The sequence below is a fragment of the Bolinopsis microptera genome, chromosome 5, assembly GCF_026151205.1.
Source record: "Bolinopsis microptera isolate Bmic1 chromosome 5, MBARI_Bmic_1.0, whole genome shotgun sequence".
Classification (NCBI taxonomy): Eukaryota; Metazoa; Ctenophora; class Tentaculata; order Lobata; family Bolinopsidae; genus Bolinopsis; species Bolinopsis microptera.
In genome coordinates, this window is record NC_087076.1 from 3,591,727 (window position 1) to 3,618,637 (window position 26,911).

General features: G+C 37.3%; 2 protein-coding genes and 1 long non-coding RNA gene across 3 annotated transcripts; 1 reads left to right on the forward strand and 2 right to left on the reverse strand.

Moving 5' to 3' along the window:
- The first annotated feature begins 3,449 nt into the window (after positions 1–3,449).
- On the forward strand, positions 3,450–19,670 carry LOC134814860 (squamous cell carcinoma antigen recognized by T-cells 3-like). The gene is given in 14 exon segments (XM_063823158.1): positions 3,450–3,539; positions 7,052–7,138; positions 11,701–11,851; positions 15,331–15,449; positions 15,699–15,873; positions 16,042–16,175; positions 16,399–16,554; positions 16,733–16,871; positions 17,416–17,634; positions 17,763–17,840; positions 17,999–18,142; positions 18,299–18,375; positions 18,479–18,694; positions 18,697–19,670. Coding segments are annotated over 14 exon segments (2,658 nt in total). The 3' UTR covers positions 19,570–19,670.
- LOC134814674 (FMRFamide-activated amiloride-sensitive sodium channel-like) lies at positions 3,668–6,838 on the reverse strand. Its single transcript, XM_063822841.1, has 3 exons — positions 6,710–6,838; positions 4,714–6,561; positions 3,668–4,520 (listed from the first exon to the last, which is right to left on the reverse strand). The coding sequence occupies exons 1-2, from the start codon at positions 6,836–6,838 to the stop codon at positions 4,741–4,743; spliced, it is 1,950 nt and encodes a 649-aa protein (XP_063678911.1). The 3' UTR covers positions 3,668–4,520; positions 4,714–4,740.
- Positions 10,732–11,156, reverse strand: LOC134816039 (uncharacterized). The gene is made up of 2 exons (XR_010160343.1): positions 11,065–11,156; positions 10,732–10,920 (listed from the first exon to the last, which is right to left on the reverse strand). It is a non-coding gene; the product is annotated as an uncharacterized LOC134816039 (long non-coding RNA).
- Positions 19,671–26,911: the final 7,241 nt, after the last annotated feature.

The window sequence follows — 26,911 nt, forward strand, 5'->3', positions numbered from 1 at the left end:
AGACCTCAAAGCTCGTCTGATGTTTGATAGTTGCCAAATTCCGGTAATAAATTAAGACTTAATTTGAGTTTACTGCACGCGCGATGAATAATTTGTGTTTAAAGAGATCTGCGGCGCGATATCAGGTTAACCAATGAAATCGCAGCGTTTTCGTCACGTGACAGTCGACTGTAGAGTGATTAATTATCATTCACTACAATGAGCATTTTATTAACAATAAATAGAAGAGATCAAAAACTTTAAATTCCCACAGACTAATTTTAAATACCCACATAACAAATTATACCCGCTATTAAACGTTATAAAACCTCAATAATTTAGTATAAAATTAAAGATCTTAACAACTACTACACTTCAAAATACTTGAATAGAACATAATATTTGACTTTACCAGTCGATCACTTGATGTTTCAAAATGAAACTGAGGTTGAAGATGCAGTTACCAAAGAGTACTGGTTCTCAATGTTTACTGAAACAAACTGTTTCCAAAATATCTATTTAAATCAGCCTACTATATTTGCTTCTCTGTGAACTAAACAGCTCAAATAGAAAAGCTATTGCCATGAGATTACAACAATATCAATAATAGTGCAATAACATACTGTGTTAAATGTAAATTTGTCAACAATGGAACAATAATATTATCAGTAATTACGCATGATCTCAATCAACAGTTTGTATAAGCTTCATGACAAGTAGGGCTGTAAATCTGCAATTTAGCCAAGTTGACTACAAATTCAGCATCTTGAAGGAGGGAAAAAAGCTCCTTGATGATATTTTGAGGTTATACAGGGATGGCCTTTTATTTTTAAACATCATAATAAATGTCACCTAGTAGTAAGATAGTAGTAAGAAGTAAGATATAGTAAGGGATATATCAAACTTCTTAAACTTTCACTTACTGGTGACAAAATAGGCCACAAAAGTTCTATTGTGTCGATCTTGGCCGATTAGGGCAAATTGTCCACCCCATTTATATTGCTGTCTTTGATATTTATTATCAATGGTTATTGTTACTATCCTACAGTACTACTAACTGTTTTTTTGTAGTACATGCCCTGCTTCCTTCCATTCCTAAACTACCTTACAAGCTCTTCCTCTTTTACACCCTTTTCAATCACTTCATTTCACTCATTCACTTCATATCTTATTACCACAGTATCTGCTAAAACCAACATGGCCCATGTGGAAGGGGGCCTTGACGTTGTTGACCACTTGGCCCTGCATCCCAAGCTGACGGTCGGCCTCCACTCTCTAAAAACATACCTTCAGTGAAGGCAGATGGTCAGCAAATAGCGATGCTAGGGCTTGGTGTGAACAAATCTTGACCTACTTTCACACCTTAGGGACGACTCTCGCAAATGCGAGAGTAATGACCCCGGGGAGGGCCCCATTGGTTTTAGTAGGTTGCATTTTATTTAAAAAAAAAAAAAAAAAAAAAAAAAAAAAAAAAAAAAAAAAAAAAAAAAAGAAGTAAGATATTGAATAATTACAATTTAGAATGATATACTTTGCTGTTATTTAACTAGTTGCAAATGTGAATTTTTTACTCCTGTTTAGCCATTGTGATGATATGTCCCTCATTGGAAGACTTGCTGTGAAGGCATTTAATGCTCACTTTCGAAAATTAAGCCAACTCGTCATCGACCCATCTACAGTTCAGCAACTTAAAAGTATTGGTAAGTATTACATGCAAGACATACTATTATTTATTTTTATCGTAATAATGTGATTATTACCGATAACACAGAGAACTGTTGCCAATGTGCCTAGCCATGAGAACCAACTTTAACAGAATGCTTTATAAAGTATTATGATATTCTAAACAGCATTATATATAGAAAGCTTTTTAAAGCAACTGCATGTATAATACACATCATACATACAAGTTTTTGTCTCTAAAGTTTACATGTCTGAGCTATTCATTAAGGTTGTACTCTACTGCACTGGCTGTTATGGGATACTTTTTAATTCTATTCCATCATACTATGAAGGTCACCAAAACAAGTGAATATCTCAGAGGAGAGGAGTCTACGAGTAACAGTTGATGGAGGAGGATGTAGCGGGTTTCAGTACAAGTTTGAAATAAATGACGCTGTAGGGGATGAGGATGTTGTACTCGAAAAGGATGGTATTCGGATAATAACCGACAAGATTTCCCTCGACTTTATGACAGGTTCCATTTAGCTTACCTATTTTATGTATTTGAACTAGATGATATGTGATTTTTGTATTGAAATGAAATGAAATGAGGTATTTATATCCCGCTCATATGATTAACCAACAACACAAGGAAGGTGGTTAACCATGTCAGAGCGGCTGACTGTGAGTGATGTGAGCAAATGTGTAAAAATGAACAAGAGTATAACTCAATATAAGGCTAAGACAAAATTAAAACATCTTTTATTTTAAACCACACTAAACTAAAAAGAAGCAGAGACCATTCCAAAGAGATAATTTTAAATTTACAGTTTTTTAACTTCCATAATTTACAGGATCAACTATTGAGTATCATGAAGAGCTGATCAGGGCTGCATTTAGAGTTGTTGATAATCCCCAAGCAGAAGAAGGTTGTTCTTGTGGGGTCTCATTTAGTGTTAAAATTGACTGATACAAAACATGACCTGTGGCCGCAGATATATGTACAGGAGTGTTATGATTTTCTGAATATTTGAAATAAATTGAGAATAATAAGCTAGTAAGTAAGGTAATTTTACTTCACTCTGTGATATTGTTAGCTAGGTATTAAAATTGAAACTAGTGAAACACTTTTGAAGTTTATCAATGTAATGACAGTTTTGATTTGGTGACTGTAGATGTCCTGTGACCTTTAAAACGATATCTATCTATCTTACACCTCAAATGTTTATTTACGAAAGACCTTAGTATATGAAAATTCGATGTAGTTCTAGTAAGGTACTACAATATATTATCGTGATTTTGTGTTTTGTACATTTATAACTTCCTAATTTATTTGCTGCATCAAAGACAGAAGAACATTGTTTTTAGGATCCACTTGATCAAATGCATCCAAACTGTTGTTTTAATCTAGTTTGTGATTAATTCATCTAGACGAGATTTCCAGAATTATTAGATATTTCAGAATAGATAGTAATAATGTGTCAAAATAAAAAGTATAGGTTTCATATTTTGTTTATTTGCGGATATTTTGTCAATTAAATAAGCTAAAAACTAGCTTACATCTTCTGCTATTCAAAAATCGTCTAAAACAATTGTTCAGCTAGCACAATGGGCAGATCTTAAAAATGTTTGCTAGGAAAATATCAGACTTCCGGACAAATAAGTGCATGAGCAAATTTAGATCTTACGAAGAAATTGCCAAAAAATACCATTTACAGCCATTTTTAATGGTGGTCATTACTCATTAGCGCCAAATAGGAGGCATTTAAGATTTATCCTCCATCATTTATCTCTCTTTGAATGTAGCCATGTCACGAAGTGAAGATGACAGTTGCTCCTCAAGTGAAGATGAAGAGGTATCTGTAGACGAAACCAAAGTACAAGAATTGGAAAACAAGGTAATTAAGTTTTATAGTCTTCATTATAGTGCCTATGTGATTGTATGATTGTTTTGTGGTATAAATGATTGAGATACCTGTTATTATAATTTTTAATTTATGTTTTAAAAGGCAGTAAAACAATCCTTGATAATTTCTAATATAATTCAGCTGTCTACATTATTTACAAGTCGGAAATGCTAAAAGTCTGGTTATGATTACTGTTATGAATAACAATACAGCTATCTGTAAAGATCATTAAAATCGTATTCAGATAGTGTCCAAAGTGGTCTTTCCAACTAGGAGGACTCTTTGATCCAGTGTGACTGACATAGTGAACACTGGAAATATACTCAATTCCAAGTTTCATAAACGCGACGAAACTTTTTACTAAATACAGTGGAAAAAAATAAAAGTTTAACCTCTATATTTCCACATTAATAAATAAATGTGGCTAAAAACTAATCTGAGTTTTAATATTCCTAAGTATGCAATCATAGTTTCTAAATATCTGAGAAAGCAGCTACTAACGTTGATGAACGGTAAAATAACTTTCTCATTAAAATAAACCGGGCATATAGGTGTCTAGAAGATTGTTCAAATTTACAAGTGTTGTAAGTAACAGGGCCAGCATTAATGAGATCGGATGATTTGTCAGCGGCAAGACAAGGCCTAACTATAAATACTGAACAATTGCCAAATAAATCATCGAGTTCAATTACAGTATCTACCTCGCAACAACAATGAATCAACATAAAAGAGTTTTTGCAAGAACATTACTGAACATGTATGTTCAGTAATGTTTAATATCACGTAACGCGTTACGTGCTATGCCGTCTAGCTAGGATCTCAGACCGGATCACGTACTGCAGTCTGTCCGCAGCACCTGCCGTTTAGCTAGATGTCAGAAGACTCCATCTCGTAATCGATAACGTGGAGTCTAGCTGGGGAGCTTTTCCGTTCCTACAGCTACTGAATAAATTTCCCTTGTATTGTTGATCACTGAAATAGTGTGATTATCTTAAGATAACTAACATAGAAAACAAATTGCACTTTTTATAACCCTGAGAGCAGTTACTTTTCAACAATTAACACTGTAACTGTAAGAAATATTACATTTCACGAGGTCTCATTGAGTCACAATAGGAGAACTATTTAGAGAACTATGCTATGTTCACTATTTTATTGTACTCACTTCCAAGGAGGGTATTAGAAAGCAGGGTCATGTACCACCAACCAGTCTCCCGAACACTTCACTTATGGTACTTTCAGCTGCCACTGTTGGCTCCTTCACAGCGTTACCTTCTTCAAGTGCACTGCGGTTTCCGTAAGTCTTGAAATCTTTCTTATCTGCATCATTCTCTGGCGTCTGTGCTTCTATCTCAGTATTCACTGTTCCGCTCGTCGCTTTTTCTTGATGAGCTATATTTCTTCTTGCTTGGATCCTCCGTATCAATCCTGCAATAGCAATCTCTATGAGCTGGGCTACTGTGAAGAAAGAGAATCCTATGAAGATATCAACTGTTCCCCCAAATTCTGCTATGAAACTAGATTCATCATAAGCCTTCATCTGTGACAGTTTGTCCACTTTTAGATCTTTGTAGAAAATGTGGATTCTTGCCATATTTTCTCGGGCATAGCTGAAATCAGCTTCATCTCTGAGATGAGCATCGAATTTGACAAAATGCTCAAAATATTCCTTGGTCGGTGGGAAAACAGTTGTGTCCATCTCAACATCCCACTCGTTGTACGTGCATGGCTCATGACATTCTTCCATTTGCAGAATTCCTTCCTTTATCTCGTTACTTATCAGACCGTTGCACAGATTTTGTTGTACAAAGGTGCAGATATACTCTGTGTAGTTAGAGTGAAATACTGGGGAGTCTTTAGCTTTACCTACAACACGATGGTTGATGTGTGGACTGTGTGGAATGTTGTTCTCAGTTTTATCGTGATTATCAGTTTCAGTATCAGTTTCAGTTTCATTTTCAGTTTCAGTTTCAGTACCAGTTTCAGTATGAGTTTCGTGCTCGGCTTCACTTGAAGTACTACGTTTTTTACCAGACTGGGCCTTCTTAACCTCCGCAACTGCATCATCTAGTACATTTAACCTTTTTTCGGTGTACATTCTTTCTGCAAAATACCAGGGGATACAATGACAGTGATTAATCATAGCTTCTATCTGCTGTCGTTCCTGACATTCTCTTACTCCCTCAAACCGCTTCCCATACTTGGAATACTTGCTCAACTTATTCTGGCATGTACCATGCGGTTTTCCCAGCCGGGTTACGTTTTTAGCAGAGAGTTTGAGAAAGGTCTCTGTACCCGGTGCTACGAGGTACCCACCCTGGTTAAGCATAACTGTCTCGTCGTAGTCTCTAATAAACACCACGAAACCTTTGCTGGATGTCGTGAAGAGATAGTCATTAACCTTGGCATCTACATCGATAGTTAACCTGCCGTTCTTTCCCAACACGTCCTGTACCAGCTCGCCTTTATCATTAATCTCCAGACACATACCTAGCTCGGTTGGGTTTGTCATCTCCGCTCTGTTTTCTTCTGTGATGTGGTAGCCTACTCCTCTGAACAGAAACTCAAAGTGCCCTACAACCATGTCTAGAATATCGTTTCTAAACCTAACCGCAATGGAGCCCTTCTTATCCTCCCAATGCTTCAAATCTTCAGCTCTTTCCAAATCCTCTGCAGTCAAGTTGACACCGTAACTCTCATACTTTCTGAAATCAGTTACGAGAGCATCAAACTCCTCTTGAAGAGTCTCCCCTTCTCTGTGCTCCTCTGATTCATTGTCAGCTGCCAATGCTGTCTTGAGTTTGGAGTAGTTGAGGTAGTTGGTTCCACACACTGAGATAGCTGGTAGCACTACACCAGACCTCCACTCAATTACACTCTTGTTAAAAGAGTCGTACTTGAAGTAGTTGGTCAGGAGACGGTAGGATAGATAGCAGGTGAAACCAGCTAGTGTAAAAATCAGGATGGCCCATATGATTCGGCAAAATCTTGGTCTGCTTTTCTGTTGTAGTACCTGCCGGGAGATGCATTAGATTATCAATAATAATAAGAAATTAAAAATAAAGAAATCTATGGTACGGTCAGACAGTTAAATATCTTTAATTTTGATAAGCAATAAAATTGGACCATACCTCACCTAAAATTTAGAATTAATCTCATACCTGAAAATAGTCGCTGGCGAGATCTTGGAACCCAAAAAGTAGCTGAGCAGGTTGAGATGCGGTGACGGAGACAGTGTCAACATTCTTCTCCCCCTCCAGCTCCCAGGGTTCAACAGTTAACACTACCATATATCACCTACACGAGTTAATTGTGGTTTAATTCTCGGCCTCAAAAATTCATATTCGTTGAATAAATTAAATGTATTACAGATTTTATCTCTAAGAATTACTGGTCCTCTGTTTTAACTGGAGCACGTTTTAATTTAAGTTTCAAATACATTTCATATTCTGAAAGTTTTGATAACAATTCTATATGAGATTATGATATGATATTTATTTCAGATTGTAGCAAACCCGTACGACTATGGAACACATGTTGAACTACTGAACCTTCTCAATAAGGGTGGCGATGTGGACCGATGTAGAGAGGTTAGACACTTTCTTAGTCTTAAGTTTAATAAAATATTGCTCTTCAAAATGCTCTACAAATGAGGGAGTACATTTGAGTTACAATTTTGTTATGTTAGAATTCATACTTAATCTGCATTGAACATGTCCAAAGAGTGGCAACAAGGTTACTGAAAATATATTCCCCATTCACAAACTGGCACAGTCCGAGAGGCAAAATCTTAACCGCGAACTCCAAACAGATTTATAGAAGTAACGTACGGTCTTTTGCGCGCATTTGTGCAATTTGACAATTCCACGAGCAGCAACATAACAATCGAGAAGCAGCCTTGCTCTTGGACGGTCAAAAGATCTGATGAGTGCCTTGACAAACAATCAGCTTAGTTCGCATAGATAGGAAGTTTGCGGGTTCCCTTGTCAGAACGTGCAGATCCTCTCTTGATTGTAGATTTGGCAAGATGGTTGCTAAAAGCCTGGTTACCAGGCTTAGATTCATGAAACAACTTTATGGGAGTCAAAGGCTGATCCCCACTAATACCGCAGTTATGTGAAATGTTGGCTTATAATTGTAAGCGATGACAACGGAATCTTGCAATGATACTGGCAAAATAAAGCTCTTGTTAGACCAATATGTTAGATTATTGGTGATAATAAGAAATGTGAGAGGGAATGCTTGAGTAAGAATAAGAGGACGCAAACGTTATAATATACGATTTAATTAGTGGTTTTTGTATTCTCAGTTGTATGCAAGGCTCCAGCCATATTCAAAGAAAACGATTAGACACCAACGATCACAGATCAAAGCGATTAATTATCTGTGCACAGATAGGGGGCTTGTCTGGAAGGGTGTCCAGGAAGTTTTGGAGAAATGTCTTGATGCTTGCCAGAGTATTGAAAATTTTTGGGAGAACATTCCAGAGTCTTCCAGCTCTCTGAAAATGAGTTGCGTGCAGCAGCTGATGCTTTTTTGTGAGCGAAGGGAGTATTGTCAATTTCCACATTCCTGAGTCCTTGTTACAAGTACTTCACTATAACGTTTGGGCTATTTTTTCCCGATCCATGACTCAAAGTGCCGAAGGCACAAAAGAGTCAAGGACAAGGGTTAGCGATCGAGGTTTTTTTTAATATGGTAGCTTTGCGACCGTGTGTGCGACCGTACGTGCCTGCGAGCACTGTTATCGCCCACGTGACTACCTGCGCAAAGTTATTTTGCGTGACAATCTGAATTATATAATTGTTGGCGCGCGGCGCTGAACCAACCAAGTACATTATTAATTTTATCATGTACGTATCCCACTAGGCACTAATTAATAGCATATTATTATTATTTTGAGTTAGTATTACTATTTTGCACAGATCCGTGTCAGGTACAGGTTGCATAAACAATAAACATATGGTTACATAGAAGTATACACGATTTTCAAATTCAATATAGAATTATATTAACTGGGCGGCAGTCGGCATGTCACTTCGCCATATTTGCATGTTTATATAAACAGTAAAGACTGGGCCGTCCCCAGGTTGTATGGAATATGATAAATACGCCATCACAGATCGGGAAATTGAGCGGCCATCCACAAAAGAAAAGCGGCCGCATTTCTTGTTAATTAATCAACTTTCAAATTGTTACACAAATTTACAACATTTTATCAGAAATAAAATAAAAATTTCTCCGGAAGACCCATAAAAATGCCTTGACAAGTGTGAAGTGACCAAGTGTAATCAAAATAAGGGACACTAGCTGATGACGAGTAAACTGGTCATTACATCGGGCCATAGGTGCAACTATGAGTGGAGCCATTGCTGTGACCTGTGAAGGTAAGCAAAGTATATATTTTTATTTATACATTTGTAATAAATAAATAAGTGAAATAGAATAGATAACATGCTTTGAAACAGGCGGTATTTACAAAAGAAATTGTAGCTGGTTGACTGATGAGCAGCCCTTAGTGCGTGCTAATATCATAAACAGTAGTATAGAGTAGAAAGTTATAATGACCACAGTGGTTATGCCTTGATAACTTCGTGGTGAGAGTGATAGCTTTACTGCTTAAAGTGTCTATACTGGAATCAACAGCAAGCCATCTAAACAACCCTGGCCAACAAGGGTAGAAACATTGATGTTGTCAACATTCCACGTCGCCACGGTTGTCGCGTGACCCTTTTAAATAGAGTTGTACTAAGCACCTACATGGTCATTGTTTATATTTGGTGGATGCTGTATTCCTGTAGACCCCCTATTGTTCTACAACTTCATAGCAAGGTACCGATTTGACCGTTATCTCTAACGATTAGGCACTGTAGACTTGGGTTGTAAAGACTAATGGAGGGCACCACAAGATGAGCTAGATCTGGTATCTATCAAATATAAACCGGCAAATAACTATTGAACTGGGCGCGGCTTTGTAGGCCCCAATTTGTGTCTGGTTCCCCGACTGTAACTGGGTAATGACGAGAAACTGTTTACTTGAAACAGAAGATGATATTTGAGGGAAAAACAACTTACCATACTACACAGTACAGTGCAACTATATAAATAAGTGACCCACTACGTGATTTGATTTGAATCTTCTATTAAATAATACAGAATGATACAGGGATAAAATTAAATCAAACAATGGCAACAAAGAATGTTTAAGCTGGGAAAATGCTGAGACTGGTTTAAGGGCTGGCACAAGTAAACAGAAATTGACAGTACCTACTATATGACCAGTAACTTCTGATTCATGTTGGAGCACACGTGACCAGAAGAAGACAGCATACAAAAATGCTGTAAATTTGGCCGGATATCTGTTGAAAATACATCTGAAAAAAGATTTTATCGGATTACCGAGGTGGAGCTATTCTGCTTCAAATTGATTTAGACACATTGCATGAAGCCACACAAGACTAATTGAGAACTATTTGATACTATCAATTCAATGTTCAACCATTTCATTGGTTGACGATTTTACAAAATTTCCATGACTATTCAAACTGGAACCAAATAATGGCGGGTTTATATCCGATCAAGCTCTAGCAGGTGACCAGGCACAAAATAAAATAATTTCAAATAAAATTAATCGTCACTGATTGGATGACATGATCCGATCTCTCTGGGGGCCGGATTAGTTTGGTTCCCCCAAGTCTGCTACTGAATAAAACAATAGTAATTAGCACTGCCAGTTATCATCACGTCATACCAGGTGATTGTTAATTGGAAAACAGTTAGCACCCGATTTATATCTCTATCCAATTGCACCCTGATAATCATATTGATTTAATATCTTTGATTTATTGTTGGAAAAGTGTGAGCTGTTGTTATGGCTTGCAGAACACTTCTTGAGATAGGTATAGGTACAGTAAATCTAGTTCATGAGGTAATGGCTTCCGTATCATTAAGAATATTTTGTAAAACTTCATGACAAGATGGGAAATAACCAACAAATTATGGCACTTTGCCAAACTTTTACGAAACCACTGGTGCCTAATCTATGCCAATTTTGTTCGAAAATTTGTTCCGTTTATTGACACAAGTGTGAAATATGATACACCAGACAGGTCCTGTAAGAGTATTTAATATTTTGTCGCCTTTGTATTAACATTGTGATGCAAAGTAATTAATTACAAAGTAATTAATATAATTAATTACAATTAAAATAATTAATTAATTAATTACATTTAACAATTTCATGATTAGCTTCAGTCGTAGTATCCTCCGCAGAATGTCTGTCTTGCAACGTTCACTACATGTAGCATGGCACCTGGCAAACTGAGCATTTCCAAAATCTCAATCAGACTCTTGTGACAGACCGTGTCCTTTCCTGGTTGTTGGAAATTAGAATAGAGCTATATTCATCTCATAGTGAATTTGTCTCGCAAATGAATTTTAAATTGTATGTTTACTATTCTTTGAAAACGCTACAGGATGATTGCAGCGCTAGTTTGTAATACTGAGAACCTCTTACCTAACTCGTAGAACTTAGAGATAATATCCCAGAAGTAGCCCAGATCTCGCTCTATCAGGATAACATCCCGTTTAGTCATGGGTAGCTGCAGGGACAACGCCACCAATAGAGAACATACTACTAGCAAACCTCGCATCATTCTGGAACTCTGGAGCTTAGCTCAAAATTGAGAAAGTTAGAAAATAAATGATTTGTCGCGAAACTTGGTTTTTATGACAGGTGCAGGTGGTGCTGGTAATTATTTTAAAATTAATTCCACATCTGTCTCTCTTTTTCAAAACAATAACCTTTCTAACTCCTGGCCTGATGTTGATTAGACTGCTAGGGGCCTTTGTGTCTGATCGTATAACTTGGCGTATAACCAGCAAAAACAGATGGTCAAAATTCGTTCTCAATAAATTTAGGAAAATTTGGTTCTAACTAATTTTTAAAACGTTTAGTTACAACAAATTATCGATCCCGTTCAAAGTACTAAGTTGCGCAAGAGGGACAATTACTGTTCAAACCGCTCTCTCTCGCTCTCTCTCTCTCTGTTTTAGAAGTAAAGTGTTGTAAATATCGGATATAAAATCAAATTCAGAGACCCTGGAAAAACGTTTCTGTGCAATACAAATCACTGATAATCTCATTTCTCAGGTCCGAGAGCGGATGAGTGGTATTTTCCCCCTCACTCCGGAGATGTGGCTAGCCTGGATCAAGCAGGAACGCCTCTTTCTCCCTCTGGATCCGACCCGAGTCAGGGACACCCTCAGGAACCTCTACTCCAGGGCTGTCAACGACTACTCATGTGAGTCTTTTTAGTTTCTTTTACTTTCAATTTACAGTTTCTTTGTGATGATTATGAACAAAATTGAAGTTATTTAGTGATACCAAATCGACAATTCCCAAACAGATTAACTTATGAAGAATTTATAGACATTTAGAAATAATTCACTACCACTAATTTGATCAAAACAAAAATATAAATTTAGAATTCAAAACATAAATATCTATCTGACACGGGCAAAGGGCCACGTAAAAAAAGGTTCAATATTACCAACTGCACTTTAAAATCAGTATTTTCAAATAATATCGTCCTTTTTGGGTGCAACTTGGCTTAGTGTAACATGACTGTCTGTGCACCAAGTTATCCTTCTAGCAAGTTTGAACTTGTTCCCACATTTGATCAATCATTGAACAAGACGGTGCCCTGCAAAACCTTGTCAACTGTCCCTGTGGTGTCCACTGAATGCCTTACTCGCCGACATTTTGGTGTTTTAGGAGGTAATCGGACTGAGTTTGGTGTTTTAGGAGGTAATCCGAGCGAGCTTCTCTTGTCGGTTGCAGCTCCACCAATCGGCACTTCTTTTCTACCCCGAGTTTTCAGAGATTCTTCTATCGATCTTATTCTTTCCTGAATTGACCCAGTTTTTGTACGACCACAAGATTTAGAACTCTGACATTCTTTTCCAGTCTGGGGAGCTGTCTTACCTTGTTTTCTAGAAGTTTGAGGAGTGTTATCTCCTCCTTTTTTAGAAGTCTGAGGAGTGCTGTCTCTTTCTTTTTTAGAAGTCTGAGGAGTTTTCTCTCGCCCTTTTTTTGGATTGCTCTCTCCGCTTGATTCTTTTCTAGAAGTCTGAGGATTGTTCTCTCCGCTTGATTCTTTTCTTGAAGTCTGAGGAGTGTTTTCTCTGCTTGATTTACTATGTTTCCGAGGCTTGTTTCTCTCTGGTGAGTTACTGTCTATGGGACAGGGTTTTATTGTAATGGGCTTATAAAGTTTCAACTTCAACCTCTTTTGTGTATTCGGACTAGGAGTAGCCGGACTAGGAGTAGCCGGACTAGGAGTAGAACTGCAAGGTTTTGGAATATTTGAAGTTCTCTTGACTGGTGGTGTGGTGAACCCCTTTTTACTTTCTTCATCTTTTTCAACATGCGGGTCAGAAGGAGACATCTCTTCCTTTGGTTGATCTATAATTAAATTAGCTGGTGGTGTTTTGATCTGACTGTTTCTCCGATCCAATACTTTCTCCTTGAGCAGCGAGTTCTGTTTTAACTGTCGCTCTCTGACGTTGTGGAAAAGTTTCTTGGCTGGTACAACTTGAGCACACAAAGTTGAGTTTATCCCAGAGTTGATAAATAGACCATGAGATTTGGGGCTGTTTAAAGAAGTGTGTCTCTGATTTGAAGGGGAGATGTCCTCGCTGGTTGACGAATCTTCCTCACTATCTGAACCTGCATTGATCACTGCAACGAATGATTGTAGGGAATAGTCCTTACTATTTCTCTCCTCACTGTTGAAACCGGATTCTGATTCAGTCTCTGATTCATTATAGGAGATCTTCGCTACAAAATAATTGTCCCTAATATCCTTATTAAAATTTTGACAACCGTTCTCATCACCGCTATCGCTCGAATCACCAGACAAACTCAACGGTTTCCTCTCAAAACCATTCCCGAATGGCCGATGAGAAGTAGTTGATTTCCACTTCTCATAGGACGACTGGAACGAAGTTGTTCCACGAACCCCGGTAGCACCTGTCACGTGTTTCTGACAAATCTTAGGCTCCGTTATGTTTTTGTAAGACTGTCTAAATGATTTGTAGCTTTTTGAGTGAACTGTTATCTTCTTCTCTGATAGTGGTACCTCTTCCAATAGTTCTGAATTATAGTCGGTTAAGAGTTCGGAGATTCTTAGAGGTCTCTTTTTAGTGGAAGGGCAACTTTTAACGGTGGACATTGAAACAGTCCGACATAATAGGGACCCGTTAGATTTTGGTTCATCAATTGAAATATACTCAGGAATGTGTTCTGTGTTCAATGACTTCTGGGGTTTATTACGGGACTTGGAATGTTTTTCTGAGGCCTTGGATTCCACAGATTCTTTCCTCGTTTCGTTCAGCTCAGCTGCAGTAAATTTGGGTATTTTGTTAGACAGAAGGTATTCTCCTGATAAACTCCCGGATCTCGAACTGTCATCTTTTCTGAGCGTGTTGAAAATAGGTGTCCCGCTGTCCTGGAATTAAAAAAGAGTTTATTGAAAAGTTCCTCGTGGATAAAGAAACAGAAAGTCAGGATAAGAAATAAGAATCTCGGGGCTCTACTTAGAGCTTATTTCATAATACTTACAACAGTTGATGGGGGTGAAGTATTTCCACTGGATGGTGTCAAGATATCATATGAGCTCTGTGATGTGATACTCAAACTGTTGCTAGAGTAGGATCCTGTCTTACTTGACCGCTTACGCAGGACATCTACAAAAGAATTTACGTAGGGTATCATTTCAACAAACAGGCAACAAACAACACTCATGCCAATTGCCAAAGGAAGCGTCAAAAATAATCTAGTGACTAAATTAATGTGCCACCAAAGCCGTAATTGCAAATTAAGAGTGTGAATTTTTAGATCGACATCCGTTTTGACAGTTTATATAAGCATTGGATGAACTAGAAATGAATATTGATTATTGATCTCAACAATTGTCGTCTATTATTAGTATCAGATAATCGAATGTCAATAAATTTGGATACGTTTAATTATGTATAATGTATATGGATTATGGTGTCCATGTGATAATTAAGTTTACCTCTAATACTAAGATTATTCTCTAATTCCGTTGAAAGGGGCGCAGTTTTATCAGATAGGTTGTTATTTCTATCATTATTTCCAGATTTCGACCTGCAGAATAATGCAGAGTTAGTTTATAATTGCACGTGAAATGAATAAGGAAGAAGATTTAAACTGTACTCGGTTATCTACACTTTATTCATACTGTTATACGGTATGAAGATTCTATAAATTAACATGTTAAATTAAAAGAAAACTGTTTTGTATTTCCTTTGTCATCAGATAAAGAAGCTAACCTCATATCCCCTGATATCCGTATAAAGAAGCTTAAACAATATATTTAAAGAGATACTATCCGCTACTAACTTGAGTGCAAAGTAGAAACTGCAAATAGGGCGATCTCCTGCTCACCATTTACACACCCTAATTATCTCACTAGTTACTAAAGTAAGTGTTCAATTATTCGCCCCGGATACAAACTAATTTGATCGGCTTATTTCTTGGTTTGTAATCATGCTGTGACTGGTCAGCAAATCATGATCAGTAAAATATGGGATGTCAAACCATCGGTCAAATTAGTATCAGAGAAATGAATTCTTATCGGATAATTTTAGCTAGAAAGCAACCAAAGTTTACGATCTATCCAAATATACCAAAATACGCGAGCAAAATAAAGCTAAAGGGGTTTGTTAATGTTTTCTGACCTCTCCTCTCTCCCAGCGGTGAGGTTGTGGTGTCAGTACTGTTCTGATGCAACTAGTGTCCTGGACTATGAAGAGACCAGGATTAGAGAGATATTTGAGCAAGCTCTATCTGCCATTGGGCTTCACGTGACAAAGGTTTGTGTGGAATCATTATACAGTCCTCTTCCCTCTTAACCCCCTCCTCCCCTCTTTACCCCCTCTTCCCTCTTAACCCCCTCCTACCCCTGGCCCCCTACCCCCCTCTTAACCCCCTCCTCCCCTCTTAACCCCCCCCTTCCCTCTTAACCCCCTCCTACCCCTGGCCTCCTACTACATATTGTCTTGGATAGATGATTTATTTAGCTAATACATAAAGAAACATAACCTACTTACTGGTGTTACCAGGGTAGCGAGCTGTGGGATCAGTACAGGCAGTATGAGGACACACTCCTACAAACTATAAAAGAGAAGCTTGCGGAGGACAACTGTACTGAGAAGGAGTTCCTACAGGACCTATATAACAAACAGAGAAGCAGGGTGGACAACTTATTTCAAAGACAACTTGCTGTTCCTCTCAACGGTTCGTTTCAAATACATTGTCTGTTGTAGCAGTTAAAGGTGTGTGTTGACCGAATGATGATAGGTGTTACAAGTGCAGGCCTCATATTTTAATCTACTACTGGGCTACTTTGTGTAAGGACGTGTTAGCAATTACAACTGATAGAAACTAGTGTTCTCTACTCTTCAGGTTTGGAGTATGCAATGTCAGAGTATAAGACTTGGTTAGGAGGGGCTCATGCTGACATTCCTATTGCCCTTCAAAACAGATACGAAACAGCCCTCAAGAAACTTCAAGCTGTCACCTCTTACGAACAAGCGCTGGTAAGATCTTTCATTTGTTTATAGAATTACAATCAAGAAATGTATAAACTTATCTGCAACTTAGCTAAGTTTTCATTGTTGACATTTACTATTGCACTTTGCATCTTCAAGGACCGTTGCGTTGATTGTTTGCCTATATTCAGTGTTATACTCGTGCTACAGTGTTACAATTGTGTAACAGTGTTGTACAGTGTTGCACAGTGTTACAGTGTCTTCTTCTCAGGATAACACTGCGCCTCCACACGAGGAGGAGTATTTCTACTATATCGAGCATGAGAGAAAACACGGTGACCCTGCTAGAGTCATCTGTTTAATGGAGAGAGCTATTACAGACAATCCTCTCAACTCCAACAGATGGGTCGACTACCTCAGATACTTGGTGAGTTTGGGGACGCTGGGCCCTACCTCCAGGGATCGGAACAGCCATTACAATTCATTGTTTTATTTTTGGTTTTACTTGATATTTTGAAAGCTTGGAACAATTCAAAATCTTTGACGGACGAAAATAATAAAAACAAGCAAAGAGATCATAAAACTGATCCCTTTAAATGTTTCAGGACCAAATCCTAAAAGTGAAAAGTGTGGTGTTATTAGCGTACAGTAGAGCAGTAAGGAATGTTCCCTGGATAGTAGAAGTGTGGACTCAATACATGCTAGCTCAGCAACGCTACCAGCTTCACTTCTCCCACATTGACGGTTAGTACAATTAAATAATCTCATAGTCTCAGTGGTTTAAGTGCTCCTGGAAAAAGAAGATTCTGGAACTTCATCCGGAGGAACAAAAGCACTGTGACTGTAGTTTCAGTTGCCGTTGTTTTCATAATTAGTATTGTTCCGGTATTTCTAGTTCATCTTTTTTAGTATCTTGGTGTTTGTTTGCACCCAAAATTGGCACTTTTTGAGGAGATATTTGAGATGTTAAACGTCGTTATTAATCCTTTTATTTATTCTTCAACAAATCCAACCTTTCTTCAGTTTTATAGAAATCGCTGGAAGTTTTGATGATTTGATTTGATTTTATTGATTTCATATTATTATTAATGTAATAATTATCAACTGATTTTCAGAATTGTTTGTTCCTCAAATATAACGGTCTAGAGTTCCATCGTGGCAACAATGTGTATTTATGCGATTTTAAGACCTTTGTATGACAAATAGAATGTACCACAATCAGCAAAAAGTCAAATAATGAAAATAGAATAGCTAAAACTATGAAAGCAATGATACTCTTTATACCCAGAGACGTTGGAAGAAGCACTGAAGAACGGTTTCCAGGACTCAGCCAGCCACTTATCCCTCTGGAGGTGTTATCTGTCGTGTCACTGGAGACAGGAACGGTTCCAGCCTCTCAATACAAACGGATCCGAGAAGCATCTAGATAACAACCCTCTGAACGCAGCTTTTCAGCGGGGTATTAATTTCATCAACCAGACCTTTGGAGAAGAAGGAGACCCTCAAGGTATGTTCAGTAATTGTCTCAAATGTAAATACTTCGCTCTTTTAAACTATGGGTTTGATGTTTTCTTGGGTTGATTTTATAACGACGTGAATTTAGGTGAGTTAACGTTCTTCATGGCTGAATGCGAGGATTGAGAGATGACGTACAAAGCTTTCGAGTTTTGATGTCGGGACTTTTTGAATCCAAGATTTACAAAGAACAAACCAGTGAGTTGATAATTGTACATCACAAAATTACAAGTTTATTACCTTACAATTTTACATTTCTCTCACAAAATAATACAAAAAATACGAACAAGCAAATTCGTGCATTTTTTTATCGACTCTACTCGATTGCTTTCAAGGTTACATCCTATGCTTGTCAGGTTTGTGGCTGAAGTATATCGCACTGGAGCTACGGTTTGGTGATATCACAGAGGCTAGGAGGATATACCAGAAAGCAGTTCAATGTAACACAGACAATCCTCAGATGATTATTCAGAGATTCCTGAACTTTGAGAGTGTTCATGGTATGGGTCCAACTTAACCATAAAATCTGTTATTTTGTCGCAAGTTGTTTTTGGTTCACACAATATAAATATAATATTTTTATTAGCGTTATAGAAAAAGCAAGTTCATTAACCTGTTCCTCAACTTCTTTCCGTTTTATGTAGTATTTTTGACAGGTACGCTAGAAACGTTCGATAACACAGCAGTGAAGTGTCGGAGACAGCAGAAGAAAATTGACGAAAAATCAGCGAAGGTTGGTTTATTTCACTATTTTAGTGAATATAGTCAGTTCTTTAAAGGTGTCGTTTGTACAGTGTACACTTTCGACCATAATCGTCAATTTAGATAACTTTCAGGAAGCCGAAAAGTTGGCTCTTCAAAACAAGAGATCATCGGAAAACAAAGGAAAGAGCAGGCCGAACGCTAAAGAAGGTTTTGGTAAAAGTAAAAACGATCAAAAGAACAAACACGACAATAAACCAGCCTCGTCAAAGAAAAGAAAAATCTCATCAGAACCCGAGAATCAGAAGGACACTAAAGTTATGAAACAAAACACCAAAAGTCAGAGAAAACGTCTTTCCCTAAAAAGCCCGCCACAGACTCAACAGAAATTGACAAGAGCAAATACCCTCTGACTATATTCGTCAGTAACTTGTCGTACGATGCGACAGAGGATGATCTGAACAACACGTTTAAGCACGTGGGCAGTATCGTGGACATCAGACTGGTGAAGAGCGTCAACAACAAGTCTAGAGGGTTCGGATACGTTGAGTTCCACAGAAGAGAAGAGGTGATGGCTGCTCTGGAGATGGACCGAGTGCCTGTGCTGAACAGACCTTGTTACGTTAACGAGTGCAAAGAAAAGACTGCTGACGATAAAACGGAGTTCAAGTATAAGATGGGTATGGAAAGTCACAAACTGTTTATCAATAACCTTCCCTACGAAACAACTGAATCTCAGTTGAGAGACATGTTCGGTAAAATCTCCGATATCAAAAGTCTTAGAATGGTAACTACCAAGAGTGGAAAGTTCAAGGGATTTGCTTACGTTGAGTACTCGGACAGCGAATCCGCTAAGAAAGCAATTCTTGAACTAAACGATAATATGATAGGAGATAGGAAAATGAGCGTTGCTATTTCAAACCCTCCGGGAAAATCAGCTGCACCAAAACACTCTGATTCCTCTTTGATTTCTGAGAAAGCTGAAGACGGCACTAAGAGGAAAATGAAGATGAACTTCATGATTCCGCGAGCTATCAGCAAACCTAAGACTAAACAATCAGACGAAGTAAAGACCGAAAATAAAGCGGCTGCTTCTAATTCCCTGACTGATAGTAATAGCACACTCGGTAACCTCTCAGAAAGCAGGTCTAAAGCTATAAGTCGTGATGAAGCACCTAAACAAATGTTATCGAACTCTCAGTTCAGTAAACTCTTTTACAAGTAATTTATAATAATATTAATATTACCTGGCTAATGATTACTGCATTGGAAAATTAGTAATGTTCCCAATAAAGGCGATATTTCCGATTTAAGTCTGAAGACTTATTGTCATTGACACTCATCGATTGATTTTGCAATATATTTATCAGTTAGCGGGGTCTTTTAACTTATTAATAACGATAAGGTAAGCCAAAATTAACTGCTTCATGACTGAGAAGTGAAATTCTTTCTTAAGCTTAAACTTGCAGACTTTGAACTTGCAGAGTTACAGATTTTTAGTTTCTATTGAATATTACGTCTCACGTCAACGGTTAATTGTTTTACTAAATACGACCGGTGACTTGTGACATCTTAATAATAATACATAATATTTTTATTGTTGTTGATGAATAATTCATCTTCCTAAATTTCGGGTTTTATTTTTGAAAAAATGGACAATGAACATTTTAGTTTTACTATGCGACAAGTCAAAAATTATAGGCAAAATCGCGGCGAAAGATAATGTATTTCAATTTGCTGTAACACAATCAATAATTAAGCTAATGAGCATCATGAGAATATGTGGATCATGCGGAGAAGAGTATGCTTAGAGCAACACTACCCTGCTACCCAGTAGGGTAGTACCCATTCAATCATCTCAAACACAACTTAATTGCTACACGTTGTAATTGTGTACCAATTTTTTCCTACTTTCATGTCTCCATTCCAGCATCTCTGTTGTCTGTCAAAACTGTTCCCCTTCTTTACTTGACTCAATTATAGTAGGGCGGGGGGTACCAATGGTATAAATGGCATAATGGAGAATTGGCCAAAAAAATTTCCATTAATGCCATGAAATTTTATGCCATCTTATGCCATTCGAAATATGAAATTTTAAAACTTTGAACTGAGAATTTAATAACGAATTGTCTGCACCCCACTAGTACTGTCCACCTTTATCTTTATTTATTGTACCACAACATCTATTTTCACCCATTAATTTCCTCAAAATACCCTAGCAATGGGCATTATTGATTATAATGACGTTCAATGTATATATCAATATGATATGAGAATTTGGTTGATAGTGGACAAGTGACCGGGCAGTATGGCATAGTACACGCTATACACCGTATAACAGAGAGGACAGTCGACTGAATGCTCCCAGTCAATCGGATATCCAAATTAACAGTGGACAACTGTAACATTACCAACTCGATTAAAATATTATTTGTTAATGATGTGTACAGATGTATCGTGTCGGGACCGTGTTCATGTTGAAGGTTTTGAAATTTGAACATTTTCATAAGATTGATAATGATCTGTAAACATGTTTCGAATGGGTAGCCTCTTAAAAATAATATTCATTGATCATATCTCGATGAACCTGTATATTAGTATTACATAACCCATCACCAAATGACCTGAAAGACTTGCTTCCTATTATAAAAAAATGATGATGACATAATATATTGCTTAAATATCTTCATATTCACTGCTGCATAGCAACATAGCACTCCTTAATTAGTTAACGATAATCTAGTATAATCATTGTAGGATAAACATGTCAAGACATACTCATGCAACAAGTGGAAATGCGGCAGATGTAAGGTGGTGGTTCGCGAAGATGTTGGGAAATGACCGAAGTGTTGTTTGCATTTATTCGGGTTTCTTTTTCATCTGGTTGCTCAAGAAATATGGATGCGATAACTATGGCCCATAGAATGGAGAGAAAGAATGTGTACAGTGCTTTATGATTATCATTACATGAAGACACATCTGCAATTGCACATGCACGTGGAAGTACAGTTTTGCATCCTACAGTTCACCTCAAAAAGGTTAAATCTACAGGCCAGAAAGCAGAACGAGTGAAATGGACTGGTGGTATGATAAGCCTAGGCAAGTTGGCAAAAACGCTGGTCAGGGCATCGAGGGACTGCATTCGAGAAGGGAAAAGATTAAGAAACAATTTCCCTGTGTTCGCCGCAGTCGCTGATCCTGAAGAACAGAGTGGGAAGCCAATCGTCCATGGCCAAGTACTTCCTTGGGAAGCTGTAGATGATGAAGCTGGATGCCTCGAGGATGAGGACGAACCTGGAGTTGATGATTGTGATGATGGAGAAACGATATCAACAGATAAATATGGAACACTTTCCTTCCGGTCTTTTGAGACACTCACGCTCAATGGAGGAAGAAGCACTTTATCAACAAAATCTTCAAGGGGGACGCGTTTGGAGTGTCTTCTGATGTTCGCATATACAATCAACCTGAATGCGGATGTTCAACAGTTTTGAAAGCTGGCAGTACAGAAACTCTTAAAGTCTTCAAATCTCAGCAGGACTTTGCAACAGGAGTGGTTAGATTTATTTCTTATAAGTCATGCCCGATGAAGTACTACTGCCAGGAGCATAGCCTAATTAATGGATCTCCTAATGTTTGGCTATTCGTCGAAGACAAATACATCAGATGCATTGTTCTTTGATGACATTCAAAATCGTTGTGTTGTCAATGTTTGTATTCTGTACATTTTGAACATCTCACAATTTGCTTTTCTTGAATAGTCAAATGTTTGGTATATGTTTGATATAATTATAATACATTTCTATTTTCTTTATTTGTCATATGAATCTTTAACGATCATTCCAAGCGTTATAAAGCATGAAACATGTCTCTTATTCAAGTACTAATAATAATTTGCGAATTTAAAGTCATCCTAAAGGTCAAATATGAAGACCTAAATTCATGGCATAAATTGGCATAATGGAGAATTGGCCAATAAAAATTTCCATTTATGCCATAAAAATGTATGCCATTTGATGCAATTTTATGCCAATGGTACCCCCTGCCACCCCAATGATAGCACATATGAATTGTCCTCGAAGGCTGGACAATTCAACAGTAAATATACTTCTAATACTAAACATAAACACACAATATTTAATCAAATATTTATGAATTCACGACAGAGATGTATTTAAGAAATTCAAGATATATTCAAAATGTATTATCCTTTTGCCACACAAACTCAGTAAAGCATTGAACCTAAAAAACACATGCTGTTTAAAAATTCTATTGTTATTACCCAATTAAACATATAAACAGAACCCCACGTAATGTTTCACTTCCCCACTACGTAATTTTAATACGATACTAGTGATAGAATTATAACATTTACATAGTAGTTATGGCTATGCTATCCTAACTAAAAGTAAAGAGTTTGTCCATGCTATCATTACAAGTTAAATTGAGCATAGAACAGGATTCCACAGCACGTTTTCCAGCACGTGTTCCATCACGTGTTCCAGGAATCGCAAGAAGCATTGTACTATTCACGCGTATCATTATCAAGAAATCCTAGCCCAATGTTACCAATGCTTGCAACAACAGAGGCAACTACACACGCGTATCCGAAATAGAATGTCGCACTGATGCTGGGGTTGCTTTTGCGGCTATTGTATTTCGCTATTTCAACAGTCAACCAGATGAAGGCAACAAAGGCACACAAACCTGAAATGATACTCCTTAAAAATTACAATGTCTATTGAATGAGCAGAAATTAGTATTAGTAATTAGTAATTGATAATTAGTAATTTAAATACTAATAATTAGTAATTGTGAAAAAGAAAACAGAAGGTATGTGGTTCAATTCTAAGATATTTGGTTGGGGAGGCGGATTATCGTTGTGAAGTACTGTACTACTCACGAAGTACTTTACACGATGTTTTCAACCCACGAGTCAGAGAGCAAGCTCAACTGACGGCTCCCAGATGACTTAACGGGTGATACTCGTAAAATATCTGTTCCATATATTGTCATTGACGAGTCCAACTCGGCGCGCGTCCTGGTAGGTTGTAAACCTACAACCAGATGACGTATGCACATGTAGCTAGGTGAATCGGTCTGATCAAGTAGTTGGTTAAACTTCAATTCTTGTTTTTTCATTTTTACCTTAAACTTTTACACTGTTTAGTCAGGTTAACTTACCAGAAATTGCCGCGATTGCAACGACGAGCATGTTAACCATCTTCTTATCTGAAATAACAAACATGCAACAAATATGTATTATTATTAATATTAATAACAATAATTTATTAATTTATTTTCATTCATCGTATATTTGAACAACGTGAGCTGTAGTCTATTGGAATTAGTATGACTAGAACGGTTCCACTCCTGGCTGAGCTATATTTTAGTTCTAATCATTATAATATTATAAAAGTTCTCACTGTCATTGATGACTCCTAGTCCTATCTCCGTTCCTGACAGGAAATAAGCATTGCAATTTACTTAGTTAAAAGTTGTTAATTTATTAGGTTAACACTAACAGTTCGTAATTAGTATGTAAACTTAAAGCTATACTTTAAATATAGAAAGACATGTCTAAATCTATCTTATACTTGATGTTATAAAAGAGTACTTGCCATTTGCGTTGAGTACGACGAGAAGCCTAATGATAGAACACAGCCCAACAGCCAGGAATGCTAAAAGGACCTTAGAAATTAGGAAATTCATTATCTTTTAACAATGAACACGCTCTTCTTAGGGCATCAAAAAATGGTTTAGTACAATGTGACGTGGAGGAAATTCAAAACTCAATTTGATTTTTGCTTTTTTTAATAACTCACAAGGACGACAGATTCTTTAACATTCCACAGACATAGAGGGATAAGGAGAAGGATAGTCGCAACAACTGATAAAATCAATCCGGGCACGCTTTTTTCAGCCATCTTACGTTTCTATATTGATTTTGGGGTTAATATCGTTAATGCGCCTTCCAAAGTTGGATGACTGATGCCCCTCATGATGTTCGACCACCTTTAATAAATCAAAATGTGAAATTAACTTTATTGGGTGCAGTGCGGAGGTGGAACTAATTAACACGTGCACACTGCACATGTTGACACGTGTCAGCGATTAAGGAGTTTTATTATACCCCCTATAATCAGCCGCTGATTTCCTTACTACTGTCACGTGCACTAATATAGATTATAGGTACTTAATCCGTTCTCGTTGGTAAACAAACAAAATTGTAGCTATCACGAAAGTATTTTTAACAAGCAGCTCAACTCGAGTTAGATAATCATTGGAATTCATGTAAAAAACATAAACATATTAGAGACTAGATTAATATGAAATATCACTATCTTAGGGTCGTTAAACCAACCAACAACATGCGAAAAATCAAATTAGAAAAAATGAAAACGGGCAAGTAGAGAAAGTAAATTCCTCCCGTATTTACACTCAGTATTAAGTTGAGTCATTTTCAATACGAGTTTGGGGACGGGTTTATGGAAAGAGTAAAGTATGGCGTAGGCCCAATGATAAGGCGGTATTTTGTACGTCTCCTGCAGAAATCTAGCATTCCAGCATTCCATAATTATGAAATTAAATAGAACTATGGTTAGGGTTTTTTCCATAGAAAGATCTGTGCGTCTTACACTTAAAATTATAATATGTCGACAAATTGAGAATTTTCTCCATAAACCAATAAGTATTAGTAATACTAATACTTATTGGTTTATGGAGAAAATTCTCAATACTATTACTATTACATAATCATGATACATGATAGGTTAAGTCATAAATAGATGCCAATGGGTCACAAAATTAAGATCTTGAAGAAATTCTTAAGAATTTTTAGTTTTCTAAATGCACCACAGCGAGCATGCAAACCTGGCTATCAGCATTCCACATCTTATCTGGTATCTACTGCAACTGTACTAAGTATAGTTGCTTGGCACTGCTAACCAAGTTGGCACTGCTAACCAAGTTGGCACTGCTAACCAAGTTGGCACTGCTAACCAAGTTGGCACTGCTAACCAAGTTGGCACTGCTAACCAAGTTGGCACTGTTTACCAAGTTGGCACTGCTTACCAAGTTGGCACTGCTTACCAAGTTGGCACTGCTAACCAAGTTGGCACTGCTAACCAAGTTGGCACTGTTTACCAAGTTGGCACTGTTTACCAAGTTGGCACTGCTTACCAAGTTGGCACTGCTTACCAAGTTGTCACTGCTAACCAAGTTGTCACTGCTAACCAAGTTGGCACTGCTTACCAAGTTGGCACTGTTTACCAAGTTGGCACTGTTTACCAAGTTGGCACTGCTTACCAAGTTGGCACTGCTTACCAAGTTGTCACTGCTAACCAAGTTGTCACTGCTAACCAAGTTGGCACTGCTTACCAAGTTGGCACTGTTTACCAAGTTGGCACTGTTTACCAAGTTGGCACTGCTTACCAAGTTGGCACTGCTAACCAAGTTAACCTCATTTTAAAGTTTTAACGGAAGCTATGTTGAAAGTGATTGAATTATGATAAATGTTAAAATACTAAAGAACTTGGCGAGGAATTTTTAAATTGTTTTAGACAGACTTGTCAGTGAAGAAAATGAGGGTAAATGATATGTTTTCCAAAGCTTGTTTTCTAAATAACGAGTGGAATGTGACCTCTAAGACATGAAGGCTATAAAAAATAGACTATATTGTTGAGCAACATTAAACATGTGCGGTGGATACGGAATCGCACTATTGACATTTGACCGCACTTTTTCGCACCATCGGCCGATATTCGTTCCATTATGTTTGTGTAATTGGTACCGTTGTTTATAATGTCAATGTGATAAGATCGAAATGCCTACAACTATGGTTAGGGTCAAACGATTTTCATGACGTAACATCGGAAATAAGGATTACTTTTACAAATCAGATGACAAGTTAATAATAAATGTTGGATTCCGCAGCCACCGTAATTAATGCAACTTTTAATATTATCGATATTTGATAAAGAAACAAAAAGAGGAAAGAATGCAAAGAGGGCGAATGATCTTATATAATAATTTAATTATATTTGTAGTTAGAAAATATTATAGTTTTCCGGACTTAGTTTTAGCTTCTACACACAATGTGTTACACTATTGAATACTCTGCATAAATTATGCTCGTCAATTAGCCCCATTTATCCATCTAAATGTAAAACCTTCTGTGATGGTAATTCTAGAATTAAATTAAATATTAATATATTAAATTAAATAAAATCGTAAATCTAAAATTATAAATCTTAAATTTTCAGAAATGTACCCCTAGTTCAACACGTATTGTAAAAAACCCTTAAGTTCGACTTTACAGGGGGATCATGCACTTAGTACTGGACGTGACGTTGGGGTGGTGGGTCATATTTTCTTCCAACACAGTTAGTACGTTTGTACTAAGTGGTGGGTCTGCTGCTCATTTCCCAGAAAAACAGTTAGTACATGGTACTTAGGGGATATCTTATTTTATATACCAAGACACAGTTAGTACCGTGATTTCTGAACACTTAGTTAAGGGGGTGGGTGTCTAAATTATTATCTGAAAAATACAGTTGGTACTGCAA

Coding starts and splice junctions, on each gene's coding strand:
- LOC134814674 (XM_063822841.1), bottom strand. CDS start 6,838: ATGGTAGTGTTAACTGTTGAACCCTGGGAGCTGGAGGGGGAGAAGAAT. Junction 6,562..6,709: donor TCGCCAGCGACTATTTTCAG/GTATGAGATTAA, acceptor ATCTCCCGGCAG/GTACTACAACAGAAAAGCAG.